This window comes from Oxyura jamaicensis, chromosome 15 (genome assembly GCF_011077185.1).
Source record: "Oxyura jamaicensis isolate SHBP4307 breed ruddy duck chromosome 15, BPBGC_Ojam_1.0, whole genome shotgun sequence".
Taxonomy (NCBI): Eukaryota; Metazoa; Chordata; class Aves; order Anseriformes; family Anatidae; genus Oxyura; species Oxyura jamaicensis.
The window spans coordinates 3,612,109-3,636,766 of record NC_048907.1 but is presented as its reverse complement, the minus strand read 5'-3'; the positions used below and the strand labels follow the sequence as shown (position 1 = coordinate 3,636,766).

Here is a 24,658-nt window from a genome sequence, read left to right as displayed (position 1 = left end):
CGGGGTGAATGTGAAGCTAATCCCAGCTTCTCGTCTCAGCCACACTGATCTAGTTAACGGTAACGCCTTTGGCTTTAGGGAGTGGAGGAGTCTGGATTTAGATCTGCATCACCAGAAGCAAAACGCAGCCAGCAGTGTGTGCTGGTGTCACAGATGCATGGCAAAGTGAAACAACATCCACAGGCAGCGTCCCAGGAGAGGTGACGAACCCCTTCTGCTTCCAGCCCTGCAGCCTGCTGCTGTCTCCTGTCCTTGAAATCTGTGCTCTTTAAAAAGCAAGTGACAGAAAATAGGGAGAGAGAGGCACCTCAAGAAACAAATAGCCAGCAACAGGGGGAAGATACACTGCCTCTAAGGTTCTGGAACACCTCTGTCCCTGTTCCTAGGAAGGCCTGGAGAGCAAACCCAGGACTATAGAAAGCACGGGGTAGGAGGCAGAACGTCTGAGACAGACACGGGACAGTGTCAGCCTTGCCCCCACCTCTCCCTGACATCTTCCTACACTCGTCTCCCATTAAAACTAATTAGCTTGGACCTTTTAAAGTGTACGTGGCCCCTCCGCCAAGTACAAAGTGATTTCCACTCATCCTTACCCACTCCCTCTTCTGTCCCCAGGCAGCACGGCATGGAGGAAAGCCCTCTCCTACTGCCGCCGACACTGCTCGGAGCCTCCTGCCTGCATGGGCATTAAACTGCAGGGTCAGGCTTTGCAGCCGCTTTATTTCTATATATAAACTTGGGAGATGCTTCCAGCACGGCCCGGCCAGCCTGCAGAGGGCACGCAGGGCTGCGTGCTGTGGGATCAGCGCAGCTCTCCAGCTGCTCCCAGGCAGACTAGCCAACCTGTGCTTAGCAGCAGGGTACTGGCAGTCTGTGCAGATGCTTGCATCCCATCAGATCCAGTAAATCCCCGCTCTGCACAGCCTGACTGTATGCTTGAATAAGCCATGAAGGGACAGAGGTCTTTGAACCAACAGCCAGGACTTGGAGGTCCTCAGATCGGGTGGCTGCTTGCTGGATTTTCTTCCTGATCCGGTCAAATCATGGGAGTCAGATCTGGGATTTATCTCAGTTTCCCCATCTGCCCCTGCGGTGGTTGCTTAGAGCCCATCTTTGAAAGGGTGCCTGCGTTTTTCAGAGGCAGCTGTAATTGGGAAGCACTGACAATTACACAAGAGGCACGGCCACAGGCAGCACAGGTAGGGCCCGGAGGACTGCTGCACAGCAAGCCACAGCTGTTTGTGATCCCTGGTTGAGATTTTACTGGAGGGTGCCCCTGTCTCAAGGGCCTGGATTTACCCTTGGCTGGACTGGTGATTTGCATTTCGGGGGACAAAACCCTTGGCCAAGAGTTGTGGTCAGGGCCTGAACTTCCTCCCCGTCTGCAACGAGGAGCCACTGAGCACAGTTAGCTGTACTACTCAGCACCCCCCTTTGCAGGACTTTAAAGAACTCTGCAGATATTCATGGCACGTAATTACCAAGCTGGCAGCACCCCACATGGCCAAGATATTCCCGTTGTGAGCACGAAAGTGGAGCAGCTCAGCGTGCCGCTCACCTGGCGAGGGGCAGCCGATGCAGCTGCTGAAGCAGAGCCACAAACTGGGGTGACGTTTGCAGGCTGAAACCTCACGGAACTGAAAACTTCAGAGAAATCAGGGGACATGCTGAAAAAATGGCACTGTTAAGCACTATTCCTAGTTCATTTCTAAATGGATGTGGTTTGTCCTTTTGTTTCCAACACGCTGCTGGGCTGCAGGGGTCTCTCTCCCTTGGCTGAATGTCACACTCCCAAAGGCAGTTCGTAAAAAGCAGTTTCTGTCCAGCAACACAGCTGGGGGGTTCCTTCATCTGTGTTAGGTTATTAGGGACCCGTATTGAATTTAACATCCTCCCGTCTTCCCTGCCAGGATGAGTCAAACAGCAAATGCATTTCTCTTTTGGCACGAGTCCTGAGTGAATCAGCTCCTCAGACCATTCCTTCGTCACCTAACGGGATCCTAAATTAAGAGTCCACCCTGTTATGGCCTGTTTTGTATAAAAAGGTCTGAGATAAAATGGAAGGAAATCCATGATCGGGAGAGCGCTTGTTCGGCTCTGTCTGACCTTGCCAGCCTCTCTGCACAGCCTCCTCTCTGGTCATCGTTTCACTCCTGGATTCCCACTTCAAGCTTATCCATTTAAAACTTAGGGTTCATTTTTGGTTTTAGCTCTGCTAACTAAGAACTAATAAGCCTTCTGAAAAAATATTTCCCTCTAGGCGATGTTGTTCTGCATTTCCTCCAGTTCCAGGAGCCTCATGGTGCAAAGCACACGCAGCTCGTCCTCCATTTGCTCACACGCAACTGAATGACGCTAAGGGCTCGTAGACCCACCAGCTTGCTGCTTCGTGCTGGTTTGGGGTAAGTCTTGAAATATATATATTGAAATATACCCAGCCTGTTGGGTAGGCTTCTTTATCCTTAGAACATTATCGAGTTTCTATGTCTTCATTCTGAAGTCCCCTGTAGCAAAGTATTTTCTTTCTGATACAAACACAGAAAAGCCCCAGTTTGCGTGCAAGGTAAGGCTTCAGCTCCCGCCGTGTGTTCCCGGGGGCAATGTCCTGGCCAAGTCCCCGCCTGCCCCCACCCAGGTTTGCAGGGTGCAGGGGTTTTCTGGGCGTCTGCCGGCGCCCCCGTGAACTTGTGTGATCAGACAGAAATATGAGCGTGTCACTTGGCCTCATCTCACGTGGTTTTGTGCAACAAACGGGTGCACAGCCAGGCGGCACACGGGGCTGCGCGTCCACGACGTGCCCAGCTGGTGCGACTGCAGCTCCCCGTGCGCGAGGCGGTGCAGAGAGCAGCACAGGAACACGGTGCACGTGCAGGGGTGGGCACGGAGCGCAGATCCACCCCCAGCAGCACGCTCGCACGGGGGCCCTGATGCAGCCGTGCTCGTTTCGGATGTCCTGCAGCAAAACCCACGCACGCGTGGCCGGGAGCTGTTTGGGCACGCAGGGCCAGGTGCTGACATCCATCCAGAGGCACTAAAGTCCCCCGGATTCGGCTGCTCCCCTTTACCCCCCGCCGCGCACACGGCCACGGCGCTGCAGCACCCCGCTCCCCCCTTCCCGCCGTGCTCCCGCCCGTTCCCGCCCGCAGCCCGCGCGCGCGCCCCGCTGCAGCCACGCGCGAGCCCCCTGCAGCCGCCGCGCGCTTCCCGCCCCCCGGCGCGCGCTTCCCGCCCCTCAGCGCGCGGCCCAGGCGCGCGCTCTCCCCCCCACCGGGGGCGGGAACGCGGCAACGGCCGCCGAGCCGCGCTGCCCCCCCCCCCCCGTTGCCATAGCGACGGGCCGGGCTGCCGCAACCGCACCTGCGCCTGCGCCGACGCCCCCGGCCCCGTCAGTGTCCGTCCCCCCCCTCCCCGCCGCCGGTGAGCGCCGGCCCCGCGGGGCGCTGGGCTCCGGCGGGCGCCATGAGCCGCGGCTGAGGGCTGCGCGCTGCCGGCCGCGGAGGGCCCGAAGGCAGGTGAGGGACGGCTGGGGGTGGGGAGGTGGCGGGGCTGTGGCCGAGCGGATGCGGTCCCAACGGCCCCGCGTTCCCCCCCCCCCCCCCCCGGGGGGGGGGGGGGGGGGGGGGAACCCCCCCCCCCCCCCCCAGCCTTTGTGAGGCGGCCCCGGGGCGGGGGCGGCGGCGGCCCCGGTGAGGTGAGGTGAGGAGCGGTGGGGTGAGGTGAGGGGGCCGGGCCGGGCGCTGTAAGGCGGGGGGGGGTTGGCCGGGGGCTGGGCGGCCCCGATTCGTGCTCCTGTGTGGAGGAGGCAGGCGGCTGCCGGCTCCTTGCTGGCCGGGGACCTTCGTCTGGGTGCCCCCGACCCCGGGGAGCCGCCTCCCTCCCTCCTTCCCTTCCTGGCGGTGCTGTCTGGAAAACGCAGCTCGGCCCCGCCGGCGCTGCCGCCCCCCGCCCCGGGCAGGGGTTTTGCGTCGCAGCCCTCCTGCGCTGCCCTTTTCCTGGTAAGGCAGGAGCAGGTGCACGGGCTTGTCGGGTGGGGAGCAATCCCGGGCCGAGACGAGCAGATTCCTCCCGAGGGGCCGCCTGTCATCCGTGGGTCTGGCAGCAAAGAAATGCGGCGCGCCTTCGGAAATGGAGAGCTGCCAGCTGCAGAGAGGCTGTCCCACCCGGGACCTGGGGTGGGACAGGGGAGGAAGGAGGGGCCCTGCCTCCATGGCTGACAGCAGCAGGGTGTGAGCTTGGCAGCGAAACTGGGCAGAGCCGAGCCCGTAAAGGTAAATGAAAACCCAGATGCTGAGGCGGCCTGGAGGGTGGAATTGCCCGTTTTGATCTGCATTGCAGGTGCACAGGAGGCACCCAGGGTGCTTGCTGGCTTTGCCTCGGTGGTAAGATGCTCGAGCTTAAAAGGCTTTATTGAGGCTTTGGCGATATAAACTATGCTCCTCAACTTAAATAAATAAATAAACGGATAAGACTAAATGCAGTGCATTTTTTTCCATATATCTTGCTCGTTAGCGAATGTAATTCTGTAGTGTATTATTGTGACTGAACCTCTGAGGGAAGCTGGACGTTTATGCTCTTAAACAAAAACAGACGTTTGTGCTCTTGAATTGAGCATCACTTTTTGATTTGTTTAAGGCTAGCATTTTATAAACAGAAAATAAAAGACTTGCAATGATGCAAATGTTGTGCTGAGGTTCCAGCAGTGATTTTTAGTGAAAAAGGATCGTAACAGAGGAAAGTATCATCTGCTTAAGCAGAAAATATTGATTATATAATATGTAGAAATATATTAGAAAATTGGCTAAGCTGATGCATAACTGCCTGTTTTCATCCTATTACCGTACTTCTGCTTTGTGTTTCTGTAAAGTTTCCGCCCCTATCGCCTTAGAAAAGACAAAGGCCTTGTGACCAGTCCAAATGCTCAATGCAGTTTTAGGTCCAGCGGTTGCTATAAACTGAGAAATAGCAATCTTATTTCATTCCATAAAGCTCTTTCCTTTACTTAAGATTCTAGGTATAATTGCATACTTCTAAAGTTTCTAATTTTTTAAATGTATTTAAAATTTATACTTTTTTATCATTGTAATTACAAAAATCAAACTGTTCTTCCATGTGCCCTAATTCAAGGGGCTGTAGGTATTAAGGACAAAATATTTGTTCATTCAGATCTGCCACGTTAGTGGGTTCTTTAACAGCAGCAGGGAGAAGAAAAACTCCCCGGTCCTATTATTGCAGAATGTGAAGCATAATGTACGGTAAAATATTTTTGGAACACTGCTACAACTGTAGTCCCTCTACTGTACTGTTTACAAACTAGTTTGCCTTTAATACCATTAGGCACTAATTTCGAAGTGTGTTATTGCTTTTCCATGGGTTAAGAAATTGTGTTTTAAAATTGCAAAATATTAAAGGGCTGCTTTTATACCCTCGAGATTCACAATGCATTGCAATGCTTACTTGTGTAAACAGAATGCTGTTATGTAATTTATTTTTTGCTCGAGTTCACATTTCACCTTGTTTTTTGTAGTAAAAAAAAATAACGTAGCAAATTGTAGTTATCAGCTTTCTGAAATAGTTCATAACGCTTGGGACTTTTTTTGCTGACAAGTAACACTGTGTTTGTGTATCTGTGTGTATGTCTCTGTTAGTAACTAACACAGGGGGTTTTTAATGAGCTGCAACTTACTGAAGAAATCCCTGTGTCAGGTAGCTTACTGTTGTGCTTTAGAGGAAATAGGTGTAGTCCGAGTAGACAAGTGCATAGATCTTGTTTTCCTGCTGCTGGTTATTTGAAAAATATTTGAAGTCACTGGTTGAGAAAGGAAAGACCTAAGGGTGTTAGTGTTGAGAAAAGGCAGTTGCATGAACCATCTGTGGTCTGGCTGTCTGCAGCCTTGTTCACGTCAGTTTGCTGCAGCATACGGTAAAACATTGCATGTACTTGGAGTGGCTGTGAGACGTAGAAAAGCACAGGTTTGTGTGCCTTGTTTCTGCTTCCACGCTGTCAGCAATGCAAGCATGCTGCAGTCAGCTGGTGCTGTGCAGCCACCAGCAGCGTGGACAGGCCGGGCTGTGGCAGCGCTTGTCCTGTCCCTTGGAGACATGGTGCTGAGCGCCGGGGTGGAGCCCGAGCGCAGCGGTTGCCCTTTGTTCGAGCAGGAGGCTGTCTTCCCTTTGCATCCGCAGCATGCCAGAACACTCCCGGCTCCTTTCGTGTGCGTGCATCTAATGCACCACCTGAAAGAGCGAATGAAGATGATGAATGCTGTATTTTGGCAAGCTGGGTCTGAATGTTGGTGCTCAGATGCTGCCTGCTGCACCTTGTCTCTGCTTTCTGCACTTCTTCGAGAGCCAGCATCCTTCATATATCTGGTTGTAGTGTATTCAGTGAGCGTGTGCCTGATTTGTCTCTGTGTTCATTTTTAAATTATAGCTAAACTGTTTTCCTTTAAGTGAAGCTGTCCAGCAGTCTGATAATGGGTGTTGGTCAGTGTCTCCAGGGGATCAGTGACTAACCTTGTCGGAGGATGTTGCACCAGCTCGTTTCCCTTGATGATATTAAGGAGCATGGTATTATAAATGGGAGCAGTACATTTGCATGCTCCGAGAAGTTAGAGATGTGGCAAATCTTTTCTGAAAACAACGTATTCTGAGTGTATTGGAATACCTGCAAGCTGGTTTTAAAATAGTCTTTTTTAAAAAAAAAAAACAACAACAAAAAAAAGCCTTTTATTTGGATCCCATTCCTTCCTGCTGTTGAGGAGCACGTTTACTCTCATTTCACTCCTAGGAAAACTTGGGGTGTTACTTGAAAATATCATTAAAATATCTTGCTGCTTGCCAGTCGTAATTATGTGGGTGAGAGCCAGGATTCAAGATCAAAGTTACCAAAGTTACTTAGAAGTATTGTTTGACGGAAAACTGTAACTTTTTGTGACTTTCACCCAGACAGGACAGTGCCTGCCTGTTGAAAGGCTGAAAGATCACCAGGGATGGTAGCTCCCGGTAATCCGAGGCGGTGCCCAGAGGGAAGGCACACAAGGTGCCATCGATCACACTGCTGTGGGGCAGAGGTGTTGCACTCAGGAGCTGTCTGCATGATATCATTAGTGGCAGGTTTCCTTTGTAACACAAGTGTGTGTGCTTGTTTGCTTTCCGTTCTTCATGAAAACCTGATGCAAGCTCTGTTAGCTTTGCTGTCTTCCAGGTACCTGGGTTGTGTACAAGGTACCTAGGTCTCAGCATTGTATTATTTAATAAAAATTCTAAGGGGAGAACTTCAACATAGGTAATCGCTGCCCCTAGATTCCTGTCAGCAGCAGCTCTCAAAACCTTTACTTCAGCAAAATGGAGAGTAATTTTCATATGTTTGATTGTTCTCAATCAATCAATCGATGCCTTAGGAAAAGACTGTCGCAGAATGCTTTAGAGAACAAACATACTCCTCAGTCTGTTAAGCTCGCCTGGAAAATTGTTGTTTTATTCTGCAGAGCCATTCAAGTAGCTGTGCTCTGCAGCTGGGTCCAGCCAATTCTCTTGACGCCTTTCATCCCGGCCGAACTCTGAAAATCATGCCCTCCGCTGTCCTTGCAATAGGAGCTCGAGTTCGGGGCAGTGCCAGGAGCTGGCACTGCTACCACGGGAGGCACTTGTACCCATCCCACCTGCCTGCCCCGCTCACCCGTTTCCCCTTCCCCTTCAGGTGGCTGCACTGTGAACCCCTCAGTGAAAACCAGTCAGTGGGAAGGTGGCTCTGCGTCAGCGGGACACTTACCTGGCCTGCAGCACTGGGCAGTCCAGGGGAAGGTGGATTTGGAGCATTTCACAAACGTGGCAGTGAACTTGCTCAGTATATCCGAGTGGAAGCTGTGAGGCAAAGTCGTGGCTAGGCTGGATAGCTGAATAGTTGCACATCTGCATGGTGGCAGGTTATTTTCCTACTAAGTGGGAGGGGAAAAAAAGAAGTCACTTATGTGAAACGAGCTATAGTAATTGTTTTGGTTGGCATTTCATTAAGCCTTTAGAACTGGGGCATTTTAAAAATGACACAAATATATCTGTGACTTCTTACTGTGTGTGATTCACACATCGCTTACCGATCATAGAGAGTGAACCCAAAAGATAACACAAAGTGGTGTTCATAGGGAAAAACATGACTTTTCCATCACAGTAGTATTTCTAAGTGTGAGTTTGGAGTTGTACTTAACATACCCTTGTACACCTCCCACAGGTGCTATACAAGGTGAAGTCCTGATTTAGCCTTAACTGAAGCCGGAGAACTTAATGACTGTGAAAGCAATAGGATCAGAGTCATTCTTACGTGTAACACTGATATTATGTTAGTGTTGGTGGGAATTGGAGACTAACTTCCTTTTCATTGCCCTTCTTACAAAAGAAACTGGCTTTAGTAGAAAGAGCAGTAAGTTTCTTTACAATATTATAGCCAACCAGTTGTGATTGGGGTGTGATTTGTGAAAGCTTTGATGGAGGCTGTATTACAGTGACAAACTTTCTCCCCAGGATGAATGAAGGGGTGAATAAAATAGAAAATCCATTCATCAGGAGCTACTGATGAGAGCCTGCCTGTTCTGCTAAATTACCCCTTTACGCATGAGGGGGTTTAATATAACTTCAAAAAATCCACCATTAGAGTATTGTTTTTGAAGTAATTGGTGCTATTTAGGTGATGCCTTCCCATTTCCCTAATGCCCAACTTTAGTCATTTTCAGTGTTTTCTGCCAGAGTAAGCCCTTTCTTCTTGACAACCATAGCATCGGTTGCCATAGCGTCAGGATACCTTGGTAATAGTCAGAAAATACGTAGGTCGAAAATGCCGCTGCAGGACTGCCTCACTTTGATTTGATTCTCTTCCAGTCTCTGGCATGGCAGCGGTCTCACCGTTGACTTATTTTTTAGTCTGCTTCCACTGTGACAGCCCCAGGGTGGTGTGGACAGGGGCTGTGTGTGTTGTCCCTGTCAGTCCTCGTGGCCTCATGTAGGGCAGCATGTAAGCAGTCGGCAGTTCCTGCGCTACCAGCCTGTTAGGTTAAGGCATCTGGAGGAATGAAAGCGTTGCTGTCAGAGATGTGTCCTCTTAATTATTCTTCCTGCTGCCATACCCACTGCTGTTACAGTAACAAAACAGTTTTATTCTTCTTACTGAAATATTGAAACTCTGCTTCCTCAGGGATATTCGGAAATTCCCTGTAAAGAGTCTGCAGAATCCCTGATCACAAATGAAGAGGAAGCAGGGCAGGAAAACTACCCAGTAAAACAACATCAAAAAGTGTTAGAAATAGAAAGGGTGCTGAGAAAACAGTCATCTTTCCTCTGGGAGGGGGGTGGCACATTTCCTCTTTGCCATCAGCTGTCTCCAGGAAAGAACTAATTTTGTCTGGCTTTAAAGACATAAACTAAAAGAGTGTGAGAACAGCTTCCTGCGACCGCAGTTAGATGCGATAAGAACTGATACACATTGGCACAGAAGCACAGGAATAGGGTCAGGAGTTGTTGCTACAAGCCATGCTGTGTACTGAAGGTGGCTGCAGTGGCCTAGTGTGTAGTCTGAAAGGCAGGGCCAGCTTCCAGAGCTGCTGACTACTGAACACAGTCTAGTGCACAGGGGGATGGGGAGGAGGTCATAAATCTGTTCCTGTGCAGCAGGCTGTCGTTGGGCTGTGCTGCTGGATCTACGTCGGTAGACATGCAGCGATACTGGGTCGGCTGGGCGGGTAAAGGAAATGTCTGAGCAGAAGGACACTCAGCAAAGCCCTCGAGTTGGCTGTGGAGACTGCAGGCTTTCTTTGTGTGTCCTTTGAAACAAGCTGACCAAATGCTTTTTGGATGGCATAAGTCTCTGGAGATGGGAGAGCTGATGTAAGCAGAGAACAGCTACATGTCTGGCAGTTGGGCACTTTATCATTAGAGCTACATTACTGAGTAATGTTGGGTCAGGTCAGTGACAGTCTGTAAAATGGGGACTATCACTTACAAGGTTCTTCCCAGAGAGCCCATGTTCTTAACTAGTTCTTGAAATTGTATTTTGTTCAGCATGCAAAAAGTGTTTTGGCAGCTTTTGTCCCATTTTGAGGGGGCAACAGCTAGATACCAGTTCAGAGGAAAAGGCTGGCCTGCCCAAATGTCTCTCCAAAAAGACTTGGATATTTGTTGGCAGGGAGCTGAAGTGGTTTTCCAGGAGATAATTGCCCCATCTATTTTGAAGGACATTGTTCTGTTTTGTACAGTGGTTACCAAATGGGAATGAAATTGTTAAATAACAGTGGTCAGTTGGGCTTCGTTGCAGTAGATTCCTTTAGACTGTCTAAAATCATAGATTAGCATCTCCCTCTTCTTATCTTGCAGTGAGGTATGGATGTGCTCTGATGTTGTGCACCGGCACCTAATAATACACAGCCAGAAAATTACACTCATTTCATTGAAATATTTTGAACTCTATCCAAATACTTGAGATCAGAAAAGGCCTGGAGCCTGTTCGTCATCTACAAGGTAGGATTTGGCTGTTAAAATGTTGGCAGTTGTTTATGGTGAGCATGTGATGATGTTGGATATTGGAAGATCTTGTTCCTTTTCATTTTAAATTTAAGATGTTATTTTCCCTTTTTAAGGGAAGACACTCAGGAAAGAGATGGAACAGTTTCTTTTTAGGGTGAGCTTACAGGAATGTTCAATTACCTTCCCGTAGTAAAGAGAAGATGAGGACTTAGGTGCAGCAGGGATTAGTGTTGCACTTCACATTTCTGAAGGAGTACTGCTTCACTCAGTTTGTTCTCCCAGACTGTATTCATAAGAAATTCTAAATCCACTGCTTGGGGGGCCGTCTCCAGATCTAAATCTCTAGCTATATCTAGAAATGTTTTGTAGGGATCAAGAAATGAGAAATACTGTATGTCTAAGGGTGGAATGCAGCACACCCTACAGATAAAGCTTTGCAACTGTGACAGGTTGGAAACTGGTTTTAGTGCTGGTCTTCCTGTGAACCAGGTGTGTAACCAATGTAGTGTTGAATACTGCAATGCCCCTTTTAATGTTTTATCAAGCTTATCAAGTAGCACATGCATTCCTAGTTGGAATTTGCCTAGCTCTGTGTTTCAGAGTTCCTTTTGTGTAAGAACAAAGCAAGCATTTTAAAAAAAAAAAAAAAAAAAACTGTGTTGGAGACGAGAAGAAAAACCATAGAGCCCTAACCACTCTGCGGTGTGCGGTTACAGCTTTCTTCCCGGCATTGCCTTAGCTGCTCTGAAAACTGCCCTGCTGATTTCCATGGCGAGAGTAAAGATTGCTCATCTGGCTCTTAAGGACTTGGGTGACGTCTGCATTTCTCGTATCTATCTTGTGCTTTTTGATTGTAACCATATCCATGGCTTCGAATTCCTTAAGGCTTGGAAGAGCAGGAGATGTAATGAGCTTATTGCAATCCCGGAACTACCTTATAGGATTTCCTCTTAGAAACTCCAACAGGAACGTGCCTGAGTAGATTCTGAAGACTGGCAGTCCTTTCTGTAAGATTTCAGCTGCCAGTTGGATGTGGTTTGTGGCTACGTGTGGTACCACAAAACAGGGGGTTAACAATTGTTAGGGAGCTTGGAGTGGGTGGAGTAGGCCATAGCCAGAGCAGTCTTTAAACAGTGGTGCCAGCCAGTATTCTCTGTAGGGAAGTTAAGTCCTTCATATCGATTGCGGAGTAATTCCTCAGTAAAAGCAATCAGTCTGCTCGGTGGTACTTTTAGGATAGTAAACAGCTCCAAAATGACAAGCTGCACCAGCAAAGCAAGAAAAATAAAATTCCATTGACAGAGCCAAAGAAATCGGAACAAGCCACGCAAGCAGCGTAAATAGGGTGGTGTTAGAGGCATGAATTGTAGGTTTTTCTGTACGTAGCACGCTGTGTAACGTTAGGTTTCCTGGGGGGAGCACCAGTGGTGTCCAGCTCTTGGAGCTCCCAGCTCTCAGGAGCACTGTTCTGGGATGTTGTGCCAGGGGGCTTTTTCCCTCCTCTTAATGCTGTGTTTCTGATCTTCCGACGTGGTCTGTTCGGTAAACTTGCCCCAGAACATACCAGTTGGCTAGGTTTGCCTGATCTAATGCACATCTATCCGTGTTTTCAGTTACCTTTTGTCCAGTTCATTTGTATTACCTCTAGGGACATAAAAGTACCCTGCTATTCTAGGGAGATAAATATTTTCTCTGTGGCTGGCTTCTGCTTTGGTAGTTCGGCCAGCTGCTGGTTAGGTGCTGGCTAAAAAGTTCCTGGGGGTAAAAACAAGAGGTGGGTGAAATGCACATGATCCCTTGGTATCTGAGAGCTATCCGGAGTGCTGGTGTGAGTGTATTTGCAGCTAAACTCACAAGGAAATTTCTGATGCACAAATGAGGAGAGAAAAAGAAACTAAAATATTTTAAATATTGTATTAATGATGTCACTTGGCAGATTCAGTAGAAATCTATTTCATCCAGATCCCAGGCTTTAATAATAGGCCTAGGTTTGTGTTTTAAGTTTTGGTATAAAATAGCTACAAAGTGAATAGTGTCTTGGAGTATATTCTTATGAATACTAATTTGTGTAGCTGAAGCAGGTTTCTCAGCGTAAGTGGCTTTGTGTAGTGACTGTGCAAGACACCTTCCCTGTTTCCATGGTTGTTTCTCCTGTTCCCAAGTACAGGTGCCTGAATTGCATGCACTGTGTTTTATGTGCTGTGTACGAAGACATGACAGAGCAGTGCAGAATGGGGACTGGATTGAAGCTGCTGCCCATGAATTCTGTGGAAACTGACTTTACCACAGCGGCCTTCCCTTTCCTAGACAATCACTGCAATGGCTGAAGGAGAGGAGAGGCAGAGTGCAAAGCTGCAGTGAGGAAGGAAAGCCTCGGAGGGTTGCAGAAGGCCTGTGGGCTGCCAGCCCTCTGGTCCTTTATCCTTAGAGGAGGGAGGAATGACTTAACCACGGAGGGGCTGCAGCTAAAACTCCTGATGAGGATCCTGATTGATGGAACTGCTCTCACTGATCACATACTGGTGCTGCAGGGGAGGTGATGCTCTGGTGCTGATAGTTTGTTGTTGTTGTTGTTTTTTCTTCCCAAACCCATAAAACTAGGCTGCCTCTGATTGTTTTTATTCAGATGAGGTAATCCTAGTGTGATCTTTAATGTGGAAGAAATCGAGATGAAAAAATAATTGAAGGCATTAACAGTGACAGCCTTGTTTTGCTTGTTCTCACATTCAGAGCTAGTTTAAAAATGCATTTATTTGCAAGAATTGAGTTCTGACCATTTCATATCAAAGTTTGTTGTCGGTGATGAAGACTTTTTCTGTTGGGATTATAGTTAGAAGCACAGAGCCTGTAAGTGGTTATTAACCAGTGGGATAGGAAAGGTTCCAGGACATTATATGTAGACCGTTCCGTCACATAGCACTGTCAGTGCTTCGTGTTTTTTAGAAAGTACATTTCTTAGTAAAAATCCTTGTGAGCCCTGGTGTACCACGCAGCCTCAGCTCCAGCTGTGTTGAGGGAATGGACTCCGAAGCAGGTTTTGTTCTGCTGTCATAGTCAGTAAGAGTATTATGATCACTTACAAAACTGGATGATTCAGTAGCTTCTGTCTGTCTGAAGTCAGCTTTGCAGACAAGATGATGTCACTTTGAAAATGTAACAGCAAAAGCATCACCAATCCTTTAACAGTGCCCGCAGTAACTGCTGTGACCTGAGCAGCTGCCATCAGGCACCAGCTGCGGCTGCAGCACGAGAGGTTCCTGGGCTGGCCATGGGGCTCCCAGTGCGTCCCCTTGCTGGAGGGCAGAAAGCAGTCGTGGCTCAGCGAGCCACTCATGTAGTGGCTGCACAGGAGTCTGAATGCATGACTGAGGTTAATTCTTATTTAGCCAACCCAGAAACCTCTTCTGAGAGTATTTTTGATCTGTACCTTGCTTGTTTCTTAATTGCGTTGATTGCAAACTGACCAGTTGCACACAATAAAGCACGTTGGCACTGTTTCCCTCGTTCTTCTTGAGCACTGAACCTGATCTTTCATCTTCGTTATAAAGTAACTGAAAGCTCTGCTTTGCCTCTTGCATAAAAATCGATTCCGTGAAAGTCTTTTACACCTTCACTTTGTTTTTTGACAGTTAAATATATGTTTCTGTGGTAGGGATAAGTAATTGATGATGTCAGTTATGGTTACACAAAGTCAGGAAGACTGTGTGTGTGTATATACGTACATTTTTAATATTCAAATGTTTTATCAAGGCTATGTCTCTGGTGTTTCTTTGGGGTCATTTGGATGTTCCTTGGGTTACATCTTTAGGGTGAAAGATATAAAATTAAAAACGAGTCTGTGCTATCTTAAGGAATGACAAGTGCGTGTTGTGTTCTCTGACTGCATGTTCTACTAACTTTAAAATTGTAGAATCAAATCTTTGTCACAAAACTACATACCAAAAAAGCCCAATGGGAAATGTTTTACCTAGCAATATCAACCACGTAAGGCTGCCTGTGAGGTAGCCAGGGGACAGAATTAAGGTCCATCTCTTGCACAGCATGGTCCCACAATTACAGTCTGTAGCTGTAATGCCATTGCAGATGGTTGTCCCGGCAGTGAGAGTCCCGAGTCTTATCTTTGCAATCTAAATGCTGGAATTGCTTTTACAAAGCTACACAGAGAACTCAATTTAGCCTTAGTACTGAGATGACAAAGCTAATGCTCCTCGTGCAGCAGCAGTGTCTGACAGCGTGGTAGCGGCTTTGTTGGTCCTTGGATGGTGGGCACCAGCAGCAGCTGTGTGCAGGGTGCCACAGGGTGCCTGGGGACCCTCTCCTCCTTGCTCCTGGCAGCAGGCCAGCAGCTGTCCTTTGCGGCGCCCTGAAAAGATGGCATTTCTCCCAGCACGGCCTGGGCAATTCCCATCCAGCATGAGCTGCTGCCCCTCACCCCAGTATCCCCACCAGCCTGGCTCTCTCGAACTTGTCTGTACACCTGTTTATGTGCTGTCCTTGTGCTCTTGGGCTGTCTGAGGAAGAGAAGGCTTCCCAAGCTTGACAGATTCCTTGCTAAAGAAAGGAGAAATCAAGCAATGTGGAGGAATTGAGGGCATATGTTTCTGGAACCTTCTTTTCGGGTAGATCCAGCAGCCTCTGTAAAACAGCTGTAGGTGGAGCAGCATTGTGTGCCCTCACTGTAGCAGCACTGCTCATGTTACAGCACCCTGTGTATGTACAGAGGAGCAGTTGGTCATACTGTGAAGTTCAAGAACAGCTAGAAGTATTTTGTGCTGAGAGATTTTGTGCTTTGAGGCTGCGGGAGGGTGGCATGCTGTCATCTTTGCACTTTTTCATTAATGTACTTATTTTAGAGTTAAAATTTCCCTAGGAAGCAGGACAATAAAGAAAATAGTGTCATGACAGACTGATTAGATCCACCAGGGACCTGGTAACCCCTGTTCATGCTCCTCTCAAGTGTGATCCTGCCACTGCAGCTCACCAGGTACTCTTCAGATGTCACAGGGGGAGCCCCAGGGAAGCATCTGGCTGCACCTTGTACGAGGAGACACCTTTACCTTTTATCAGAGAATTCATTTGGGAGTCTGTGTCTCCAGCTCTCTACTAGACAGGTGTTTCTCTGTCGTTTGGCCTGTGGGTACACAATGTTTTAAAACCATTGTTGCCTTACAAGGAACAGTAGTAACACAGCAGGGGTCTTCAGAGATGCTTCCCAGCATCGTACTGCAAACCATTTCTGTCTTTATTTGAATCTGAGCGCTGCTGTGGCCAGGGGCCTAGTTTTATGAGACTGCTCTGTGAGGAAACCCCAGTGATGTAGGAGTTTTCCTTTTACTCATAACCTGAGCAACAAATATCTGCTTGTTTTGTCTTTATATGGGACATTGTGGTTTTCCACAGCCTCACTGCAGTGTCACTGGGGCCCGTGTGGGACACCAGGCTGCAGTGCGAAGGGGCCTGCGTCCATGCTGTAGTGCAGCTGAAATGCAGCAGCAGCCAGCACTCTCCTCCCCCTTCCAGCGTGCACTTCTCAGCTGAGGTGCCCCTGAGCAGCCACATGTATGCACGCTGCTGGGCTCAGCTGGGTGTTAAGGGCTCCTTACTTCGCATTTCTTTTCAGTGAGGATGCAGTTTAGTCCTTTCTTCCTCTTTCTTGTCCAGAGATGTTACTGAGGCCTGTATCCCAGGAGGTATGTGGAAAACGCCCAACAAGACAGAGGGACATAGTAGCCCATTTCTCAGAACTCCACTTCTATCTTGTAACAGGATTAGTGACTTAGTCTGTCTGAAGTTAATCCTTTAAATGTGTTAACTCCAAACAAACGAGTTCCCTGTGCTGCTCTGGCCTGGAGTTAAATTAGGCTTTCTATGCACCAAGAGCACTACTAATTGAAATAGCCATGAAACAGAAAAACATTTATACTTTTGGGGCATTTGCTTGCTTGCATATCAGTTCATTAATAGTATACTTCAATTATTTCTGTTGATTCTCGTTGTAGTGAGGATCTTTATATCCGCAAGATAACTGCGTGTTACCATTCTACATCTGTTTACTGACAGAGCGACTGCATGCCAGGATGGCAACTTCAAACCTGGAGAACCAGCTACACAGTGCCCAGAAGAATCTACTCTTTCTGCAGCGAGAGCATGCCAACACACTGAAAGGCCTGCACGCTGAGATTCGACGCCTGCAGCAGCACTGCACAGGTAGCTGGAAAGCGTACTGATACGCTGGGTCAGTGCTCGACTCTTCACAAGAATGGGGTAACTGCTTCCTACTTTAGCAGTGAAGCCTCTGCAACAGAGCCCCCCATTGGGGGGTGTGCGTATTTCAGGGCATGACAGTGGTCAGTAAGCAAAGATCTGCCTTTAAAAAAAAAACTGTCATGGGATTGTTCTGTGGTTGGGTTGTTTTTTTACAGATCTTTGATCTTTTGCAGTGAATCTCCTATTACTGTAAACATGCTCACCAAGTGGTTTATTTGTTGTTGTAGAAACAAAGAAAGCTGAACAACTTTTTTTTCCCCTTCAGATTTAACCTATGAGCTGACTGTAAAGACTTCAGACTTGTCAGGTAAGGAATACGTAACATTTTTCATTTAGTGTTCGTGTTAAACTGCCTCATGTTTCTTAATGTTTTACTTTCTCCATTATAAGTAGGTGAGAATACTTTGCATATGGGATGTTGACCCTATAAATTCAAAAGATATAAGAGTAGCTTTCTACTTTCCAGAGCTATGGGTATTTATGGAATAAATGTCACAAGTTCGTTAGCAAGGCCATCTTCAAAACAGCCAGGAAGAGAGTGCAGAACTGCTGACTCCTCTCTGTTTCTAGACAATCAGTTCCCTAGTTCCCTGCGCATGCTGCATGCATTGCAAGCAGGAACAGAATTTTAGAGGCACGAGAGAGACTTACTAAAACTTAGCTGGTATTGTCATCATGCCATAAAGCTTTCTTCTTTCTGTGATGTTATCAACAGGTGAAGCAGAGGAATGAGAGACGCCCTGGGTGTAACCTCCAGGATCATAGGTAGTGTAGGACAGGATGTGTGTTGCGGATAAGAGAGAACACTGGCAAATGTAGCAAGGCTACGGAGCTGCTTTGCTTGGGCTCAGCATTAACTTTTGATATTGTAGTGTTTGTCAGATACATCTCATCACAGGATTTTCAGAGTTGGTGGTCTGTTAGTAATACCGGTGTGTTGGTGCTGTGACAGACACGGACATTGCCCATTGTGGAGGGGACAATGAATGTTTAACAATTTATAGTTGAAAGTTCTGTGACTAGAGTGCTTATTATTGGAGAATTTGGGGCTGAAGGTCCCTGCTGAACAGTTGGGAAGCTGTCCAGCTGTAAAAACTAAACGGTGACAAAATCACCCCACGTGCCCCATGTGTGCTGTGAGGGCACAGGTGCAGAGATGGGGTCAGCCTGTAGGGCATGCCCACAGTGCAAGATCCCCTAGTGTACAGGGTGGAGTGGCATGTTCTTGTGAAGAGAAGGCAGCCAGGCTCAGACACCTCATCCCCAGAGAGACTTCTACAGCAGTGAAGAGGAAGTCTCTGCCTACAGTCACAGGCTTCAGCTGTCCATGGGGGACCAAAGCTAAAGCCTGGGCCTGTCCTCCTGGTGAGCTGGGACAGCTGTTCCGGCCTTCTCACCAGCCAGTCTGGTGCTTGCTGTGAGGGAAGATCCTGTTAATGACCAGCAAGTTTGCAAAATGGCTCTAATTCTGAGCAAGTATGGCAAGCATGGTTTCTGTAATCCCCGTTTACCTCAATGCGTGCAGCATCTTTACTTGGTGTCAACAGCTTTCTTTTAAACTGTGATGAGTGGCAGTAACTCTTCATCTCTTCTGTAAGAGCCATCCCAGTGCTTCTGAAGATAAAGTGATTCTTACAGTAGTAGCACAAGTTAGCCTTTGGGGTCTTATGGGTTTGAATTGTCAAAAGGAACCCTGCTGCACTGTTTTACTTAATGACTATCATTAACTTGAAACACTTCTGATTTTCCTGTTCTTCTAGAAAATGGTAGTTCAAGAAGTGATGAACTCAAAAGAAAGTGTGAAGATCTTGAAGCTCAACTGAAAAGCAAAGAGGCTGAAAACAATGAATTATTGAAAGAACTGGAGCAAAAGAATGCAATGATAATGGTGCTGGAAAACACTATTAAAGAAAGAGAAAAGAAGTATTTGGAAGAGTTAAAAATGAAAAGCCATAAGCTCAATATGCTGTCAAGTGAACTGGAGCAGAGAGCAAGCACTATTGCTTATTTAACTTCTCAACTGCACGCTACTAAGAAGAAGCTGCTGAGTTCCAGTGGGACTTCAGAGGGGACCCCTTCTGGCAGTCCAGTGTTGTCCAACTATAAGCCAGCCCCTCCCAAAGATAAACTGCCTGAGACTCCACGACGCAGAATGAAGAAGAGCCTGTCAACACCACTCAACCCTGAGTTTGAAGAGGCCTACAGAATAGGATCAGATAGCCGGAAGCTGCTGTTAAGAGAGCCTGTGGATGCCATGCCTGATCCCACTCCGTTTTTGTTGGCCAGAGAAACGGCAGAGGTCCACGTTATCAAGGAGAGGCCGTTGGTTATTCCACCAATTGCTTCAGATCGAGCATCCGGTGAATCACACAGTCCGGCCAGAGAGAAGCCACACAAGGCGCACATTGGGGTGGCACATCGCATCCACCACGTCGCACCGTCCCAGCCTCAGCCGGAGGTTGAAACGCTGGCAGTGGATCAGGTCAACGGAAGCAAAGTGGTCAGAAAGCACTCAGGGACAGACAGAACTGTTTAAGTAAAATCATTTGCTCTATTCTGTTGCTGTTTATGCACTGTGATCCTATAGGATAAATAGCACCTGCAGTAAAGTTTCTTTTGATGCCCCATGCATGCCAAACTTCTTCCAGATACATCATTAATAGATTATTCTCCTCTAATGAACCCTAATAGGACTGTGTTCATATGGCAAGGCATATAACTACTAAATGCTGTGGCCAAATCAGGGGTACCTGACTGCTTGCTTCTGAGCACTGCTCCATTTATGGTAACTACACATGTGGACAAAGGCACAGGCTGCAGGCTGTGTTACTAATGTTAATGAAAACAAACTTAGCTCTAAACCTGCAGCATAGGTATTGGCTGTTAGCATTTAAAATAGCAACAGGTCTTTTGTCTCCACTGTGTATGTAGCAATTCGTACACAAACATTAACTTCCATGACAAAGCCTTTTCTCATGGTAGCATTGAAAATAATGCAGCTGCAGCTATACTTTAAAAGGCACTAGGAACTTTTTACCTTCATAGGCTTTTGGTTGCAAATTGTGTTCATAGTTTCTCTGTCTCAAAAATCTTGAGAGTCCCAGCAAGTATTACTTACTAGTCCTAAATACTTTGGTTTGTGGCTTTAAGTAAAAATATATATATATATATGGGGAAGGAGAGGCTAAAGCACTCTTTTCAATGGTTAATGATTCTCACAGAAAGAGTATGAACACTTTATTTTTTATTTTTTTTTAAATTGAATGGCTTCATTGCACGTTTTACACTAGTCAGTACACTGCACTTGTGGCACCTTCCATACTGGCTCAGAGCTCCTTTTTCAGGGAGCAAATGTAACCGACTATCCAATATGGGAATGGTTCCTTATGCTCTAACCTGCACTTTTTCTTTATAAAGGGATTCTTTTTGTTTCCTGAAAACCGTAGACTTGTTGGGTATTATCAGACAGCACAGGCTTCTAACAGCTTAGAAGCCCGTGCTGTCCCTTTAAAATGTGTGCATTTAGTTTGAAATGTAACTGACTTAACCAATTCATACAAGAGGAGAACCTGGCATCCGTGAGTTTTTATCTCAGCCGATTGGAACACGCTTGCCTTGGACTTGTCCTGGTTCCCCTACTCCTGCCTAGTTAGCAACAGGTAGCCCCAACATCTCTTGTTAGAAAACTTAATTTTTATGTTTGTTCTTTTTTTCTAGGAAAGAAAGGCATACTGAGAGCAGTGTGAGTATGTAATTTTTGGGAAGGGAGCACAAATCTTACAGTTTTTTCTTAAATTCTGATCAGCACCTCCAGCTCACCTCTGCTTCACTCTTGTCTGCAGCCTCTGAGTAGGATGAGCAAGAAAAAATGGCTCCCAAATGCTGCTAAGCTTATGATGTGCCTTCAAAAACTTGGAACATGTAACCTTTGTGAAATCTGGTGAAGGATTCCTGCCTGCCCTCTTTCCTTCCTCCTGCCAGCTGTAGTCTTAACCCCTTAAGCTTTTTCTGCAGCTGTGTGTTGGTGTGTGTTTCCCTCGGGAGCCTTGGATAACTATTTGTCAGCTTCCCTAAAAAAAAAGGCACTGGCAGGATGAAGACAGCTGTTCTTCCTAATTGTGGTAACTTTCCTGTGTAGCATGGTAACTTACAGCAGGGTTGTTGCCAGTCAGAGAGGATTTGAATGTCCACTAGCCCTAAGGCCTCCCGTGTCCTCTGCCTGTGCACCTTCACAATTCAGTCACTTGCTAGTTTAAAGCCCAAGAAACACTGGTCAGTGTTGTGCCTTGTCAGTTGTGTGGTAGGATTTGTTTCATGAATTGTGGGGAGGGACAGGGAGAAGGCTGTGTTCCTGAAAAATGATTGGTTAAAGACAGCTTGTTATTCCGGGGTTTACCACGTCTAAGTGTATTGCATTACCCAGCAGTGGTTTCGGTTTTGGGGTTTTTTGGTTGTTGTTGCCATATTATGATGGCTATCTATTGTATGAGTGAACTACCCTGCCACTTGTTCAAGGCTGATGGAAGGCATCGCTTCTAAACACAGCAGAAGCGATGCTTTGGGCAATTAAAAATGTTTCTTACAACCATACAGGCAAACCTTAGTCTTTGTGTGTGTGACAAACTTACTACATCTTTCCTATATCTGTACACAGCAAGGTGGAGTGTTCCTAAAACAAAGTGCAAATGATGAAAAACACTTCCTTTTCAAATGTGTTTATTGAAACTACTAGCTTAGTTGTAACATACTATTTACGGTCAGGTATACTTAAGTGAACGCTACCCCACCCAGGGTGATGAATCTTTGCCTCTTTGTTGTTTTTTGTTTTTTCCTTCCCTCCCTAAAGCAGTGAATTCTATGAGAAAAATCTAGTGCCTAACTTCAAGCTGTCAATCTGCATTCAAAGTGAGACAAACACCTTGAAGCACCCAATGGGAAATGTGCCTTGTGGTGTAAAGATCAGCTTCAAAAACGAGGCCAACGCCCATCGCGTTCCTTCTCATGGAGGTGGTGTACACTGGTGTCCGGAGGGTATTCTAGAAGGGTGTGGAGGAAAGGAAGACACTGAATAGTTCTCAAAGTGCGTGAAAGTGGAGACAAGAGGAGCCTCTATAGGAGATGGTTGGTTTCAGAAATTCATTCTGTTAATGTGAGGAGAAGTTTCACACTGCATACTTTAAAATGCTAGTGGTAGTTCTGGTTGTGCTAAGAGGGAAAGGACTAACAGCTACTGAGATTTAAAAATAGGAAGAAGTTAATAAACAAATGTACCTCAGAGTTCCCAGAGGAAAAGTACCTGGAGTTTGAGCCTGTGCGCTTCGATGGGGATTATCTTCAGAATGGGTAACTCCACCACCAGCACTCCGGGCTTGCTTTTCTTAAGGCAGCTGTTCTCTATGTCCCAGTCTGCTCCTTCCAGAAACAGGCCAGAAACAAAGCAACCTGTAAAGGCAGAAATGCAACATCTTGTGTAAGTCAAGCCACTAAAAAACACTGTTTAAGACAACGTTCCTGCAGTGGCTGTCCATGGCATTAATACAGTCATGACTAAACTTATCCTTTCAACCTGCATCTACACCGAGGTATATTTACTTGTGGTGTCTGTTCGTATAATACAGCTGTGAGCTGTGGGTTTAAAAAACATTTTTAAATTAAAATTGGCTCAGCTGCATTATATATGATGAACAGGAATAAATACCAATTTCCTACCAGTTTTCTTCCCCACAGTGGATACTAACCTTGTTATTTGCTCAAGTAATAGCCAAGTTATGAGAGAACTTGTTCACTCTTGTGGGACTGAAGGTTAGCGCATGCTGACAAAAGGTGTGGGTTTGGACAGAGTTGTTCTAATACAAATGAATACCAAGCATTTTTGTTGAAATGTTGGTAAATAGAGAATAATATAGGCTTGAAGTGACCTTTTTTGTTGTTGTTGTTAACTGATAGCTATGTTTGGCAAAAAACAGAGATTTTTCTTCTCCATTTCCAGCCAGGTGTGATATTCAAAAAGAGTTGCTTACCTGGCCCTTTAGCCAGAGGTTGTTGCGTTTAGTGATTAGAACATTGACATTTCTAAGAGATATATATACACAATAAGTAATACAACATAATTGTATTTACTTTTTTTTTTTGCTTAAATACATTATTTGCAGTGTAAATGCATTTTTACTTAGTCTTAGCAAGTTTATAATGGTTTTCCCATTAAGAAAATACATACAGAGATATAAGCAAGAGAGAGCTAAGCAGAGGTTGGAAGTTGAAGAAATATAGGGGTGTGTGTGAAAGAAGCTGAAGAACAAAGATCATTTGTGTATGCATTTGCTCGGCAGCAAAGCAGAAACCTGAACCAGCTTGTAATCATGCGGACTGTTAAAAGCATAGCCATGCATATTGTCTGCAGAGGTATGATCTAAATAATTCTACTCAGTAGGCCAAGCAATTTCTCTCCCTCTCCCATACCCCTCTGGCCCCAATTAACTGCTTGCTTTTTTTCCCCTCAAATGATCATAAAACCACTTACCTTGTATAGACCCTTCAGTGATGTCTTCTGCAGTCCTGTATTTAGTCACCTCAGTGTAGAGGGTAGAGTGATCCAGGGGCCACCTGTTTTTCCTGCAGGTGGCCTGAACAAGAGCTGTCAGGTACGATTCTGGAATGTGCAGGCCTGAGAGCCACATCACCTTTGGTTCACACTCGTTAACCTGCAATCAGTCAGAAGACAAGCTGCAGCGCTTGTTCTCTTCTGCTACCACCTCACTCAACTCAGAGGCCAGGCAGCTTAAAGCCAGGGGCCAGGCTTCCTGAACTCCACAGTGAGTCAGTCTCATTCTAGGTGGTAATTGACATTAGTTCAAGTAACTTACTTAAAACAGCGTGGTTTCAATGACTTCTGTACCCCAGCACTAATTTGCACAGTCTATCATGCAGGTAAAAAAGAGCTTTCTGGAGTGTCTTACTCACCCAGCTGGTGTACTGGTTATACCTAGCTCTAAAGAAAATAATCCAATTTCCAAGTGTTTTTAGGGTGTCAGGGGCCAGCCGCCGCCAGATTCCAGGAATCTGTCCATTAAAGAGAGCCCGAGCCACATCGTCCAGTTCACTGCTCATTCCAACTTCCCCAGCCAAGGCCTGGAAAGACAGTGAGAGTCCTGAGTACCTGAATGGGCTCAATTATTTCATCTAGTAGCTGTGCTTTTACATACCCGCTGTAGTTCAGCCAGTGACTTTGCCATGCGAATGATCAGCTTATTAAAACGTTCCAGTTCTTGCAATAGCACCACAGTTGTAGGGGATATGTCTAGTCCAAGACGTTTTCGTATCTGGGCAAGATCAAATACTTGTGGTATCTTGCTTTCTATATCCGTAGCAACATGTGCAATATATTCATCTCGACTAATTCCTGTACCAGATTCACCTGAAACAAAAATGGGTTAGTGAGACTAAATCTGAATAAATTGTCCCGTCTGTTATTCTCTAAGACAATGTTGACTCACCTTTTGGCACCAAATTCTTTGCCCAGTCCCTGTGGCACTGACATTTGCACTAGAAGACTTCCTGCATGCCTCAAACTGTGTCTCTGGGTACATGCTGAACAATTTCCATGCTGGCAGGACTAAGCAGTTCAGCTGCTTTGCTTGCCTCCCAGTCCCTGCTGTTTTGCTGCCTCTGCTTCACGAGGCCGTTACACATTGTGCTGGCAGGCAATCACCAACCGGTGCAGCTGCAGAAACCTCTGCGTGCCAGCCTGTGGCAATGTGCAGGGTACAGGCAGCGCTACTGGCTGCAGCGTCCATGCCAGGCCCCAGACCCCCTGAAGTGGGCAGGGGTACGGTTGGCATTGCAGTCTCTTAGCACATAGCTCGCCACCTTAGTTCCTATTTGT

General features: G+C 46.7%; 2 protein-coding genes across 9 annotated transcripts in view; one reads left to right on the top strand and one right to left on the bottom strand.

The window, feature by feature from the left end:
• Positions 1-3,358: 3,358 nt before the first annotated feature.
• Positions 3,359-21,366, top strand: CCDC92 (coiled-coil domain containing 92). Of its 6 annotated transcripts, none has more exons than XM_035340396.1 (4): positions 3,359-3,512; positions 16,570-16,716; positions 17,042-17,083; positions 18,537-21,366. In XM_035340396.1, the coding sequence occupies exons 2-4, from the start codon at positions 16,587-16,589 to the stop codon at positions 19,310-19,312; spliced, it is 948 nt and encodes a 315-aa protein (XP_035196287.1). In that variant the 5' UTR covers positions 3,359-3,512; positions 16,570-16,586; the 3' UTR covers positions 19,313-21,366. The 6 variants fall into 6 exon arrangements, with proteins under 6 accessions (XP_035196287.1, XP_035196286.1, XP_035196290.1 ...); XM_035340395.1 differs by having other exon boundaries at positions 3,365-3,512; positions 16,509-16,716; XM_035340399.1 differs by having other exon boundaries at positions 3,381-3,508.
• Positions 21,367-21,475: 109 nt separating this feature from the next.
• Positions 21,476-24,658, bottom strand: part of DNAH10 (dynein axonemal heavy chain 10) — a 57,306-nt gene continuing 54,123 nt past the window's right edge. For all 3 annotated transcript variants that reach the window (XM_035340388.1, XM_035340389.1, XM_035340390.1), the window contains 5 exons: positions 23,979-24,190; positions 23,737-23,904; positions 23,297-23,477; positions 22,073-22,218; positions 21,476-21,812 (listed from right to left, as the gene is read on the bottom strand). In XM_035340388.1, the coding sequence (XP_035196279.1) occupies positions 21,666-21,812; positions 22,073-22,218; positions 23,297-23,477; positions 23,737-23,904; positions 23,979-24,190 (854 nt within the window). In that variant the 3' untranslated portion in view covers positions 21,476-21,665. The remainder of the gene's footprint in view (positions 21,813-22,072; positions 22,219-23,296; positions 23,478-23,736; positions 23,905-23,978; positions 24,191-24,658) is intronic.

Bases quoted from the DNA above. Each gene is read 5' to 3' on its own strand.
- CCDC92 (XM_035340396.1), top strand. From the start codon at position 16,587: ATGGCAACTTCAAACCTGGAGAACCAGCTACACAGTGCCCAGAAGAAT. The intron at 16,717-17,041 runs GTAGCTGGAAAG...TTTCCCCTTCAG, and splicing joins CCTGCAGCAGCACTGCACAG to ATTTAACCTATGAGCTGACT. The intron at 17,084-18,536 runs GTAAGGAATACG...CTGTTCTTCTAG, and splicing joins AAAGACTTCAGACTTGTCAG to AAAATGGTAGTTCAAGAAGT.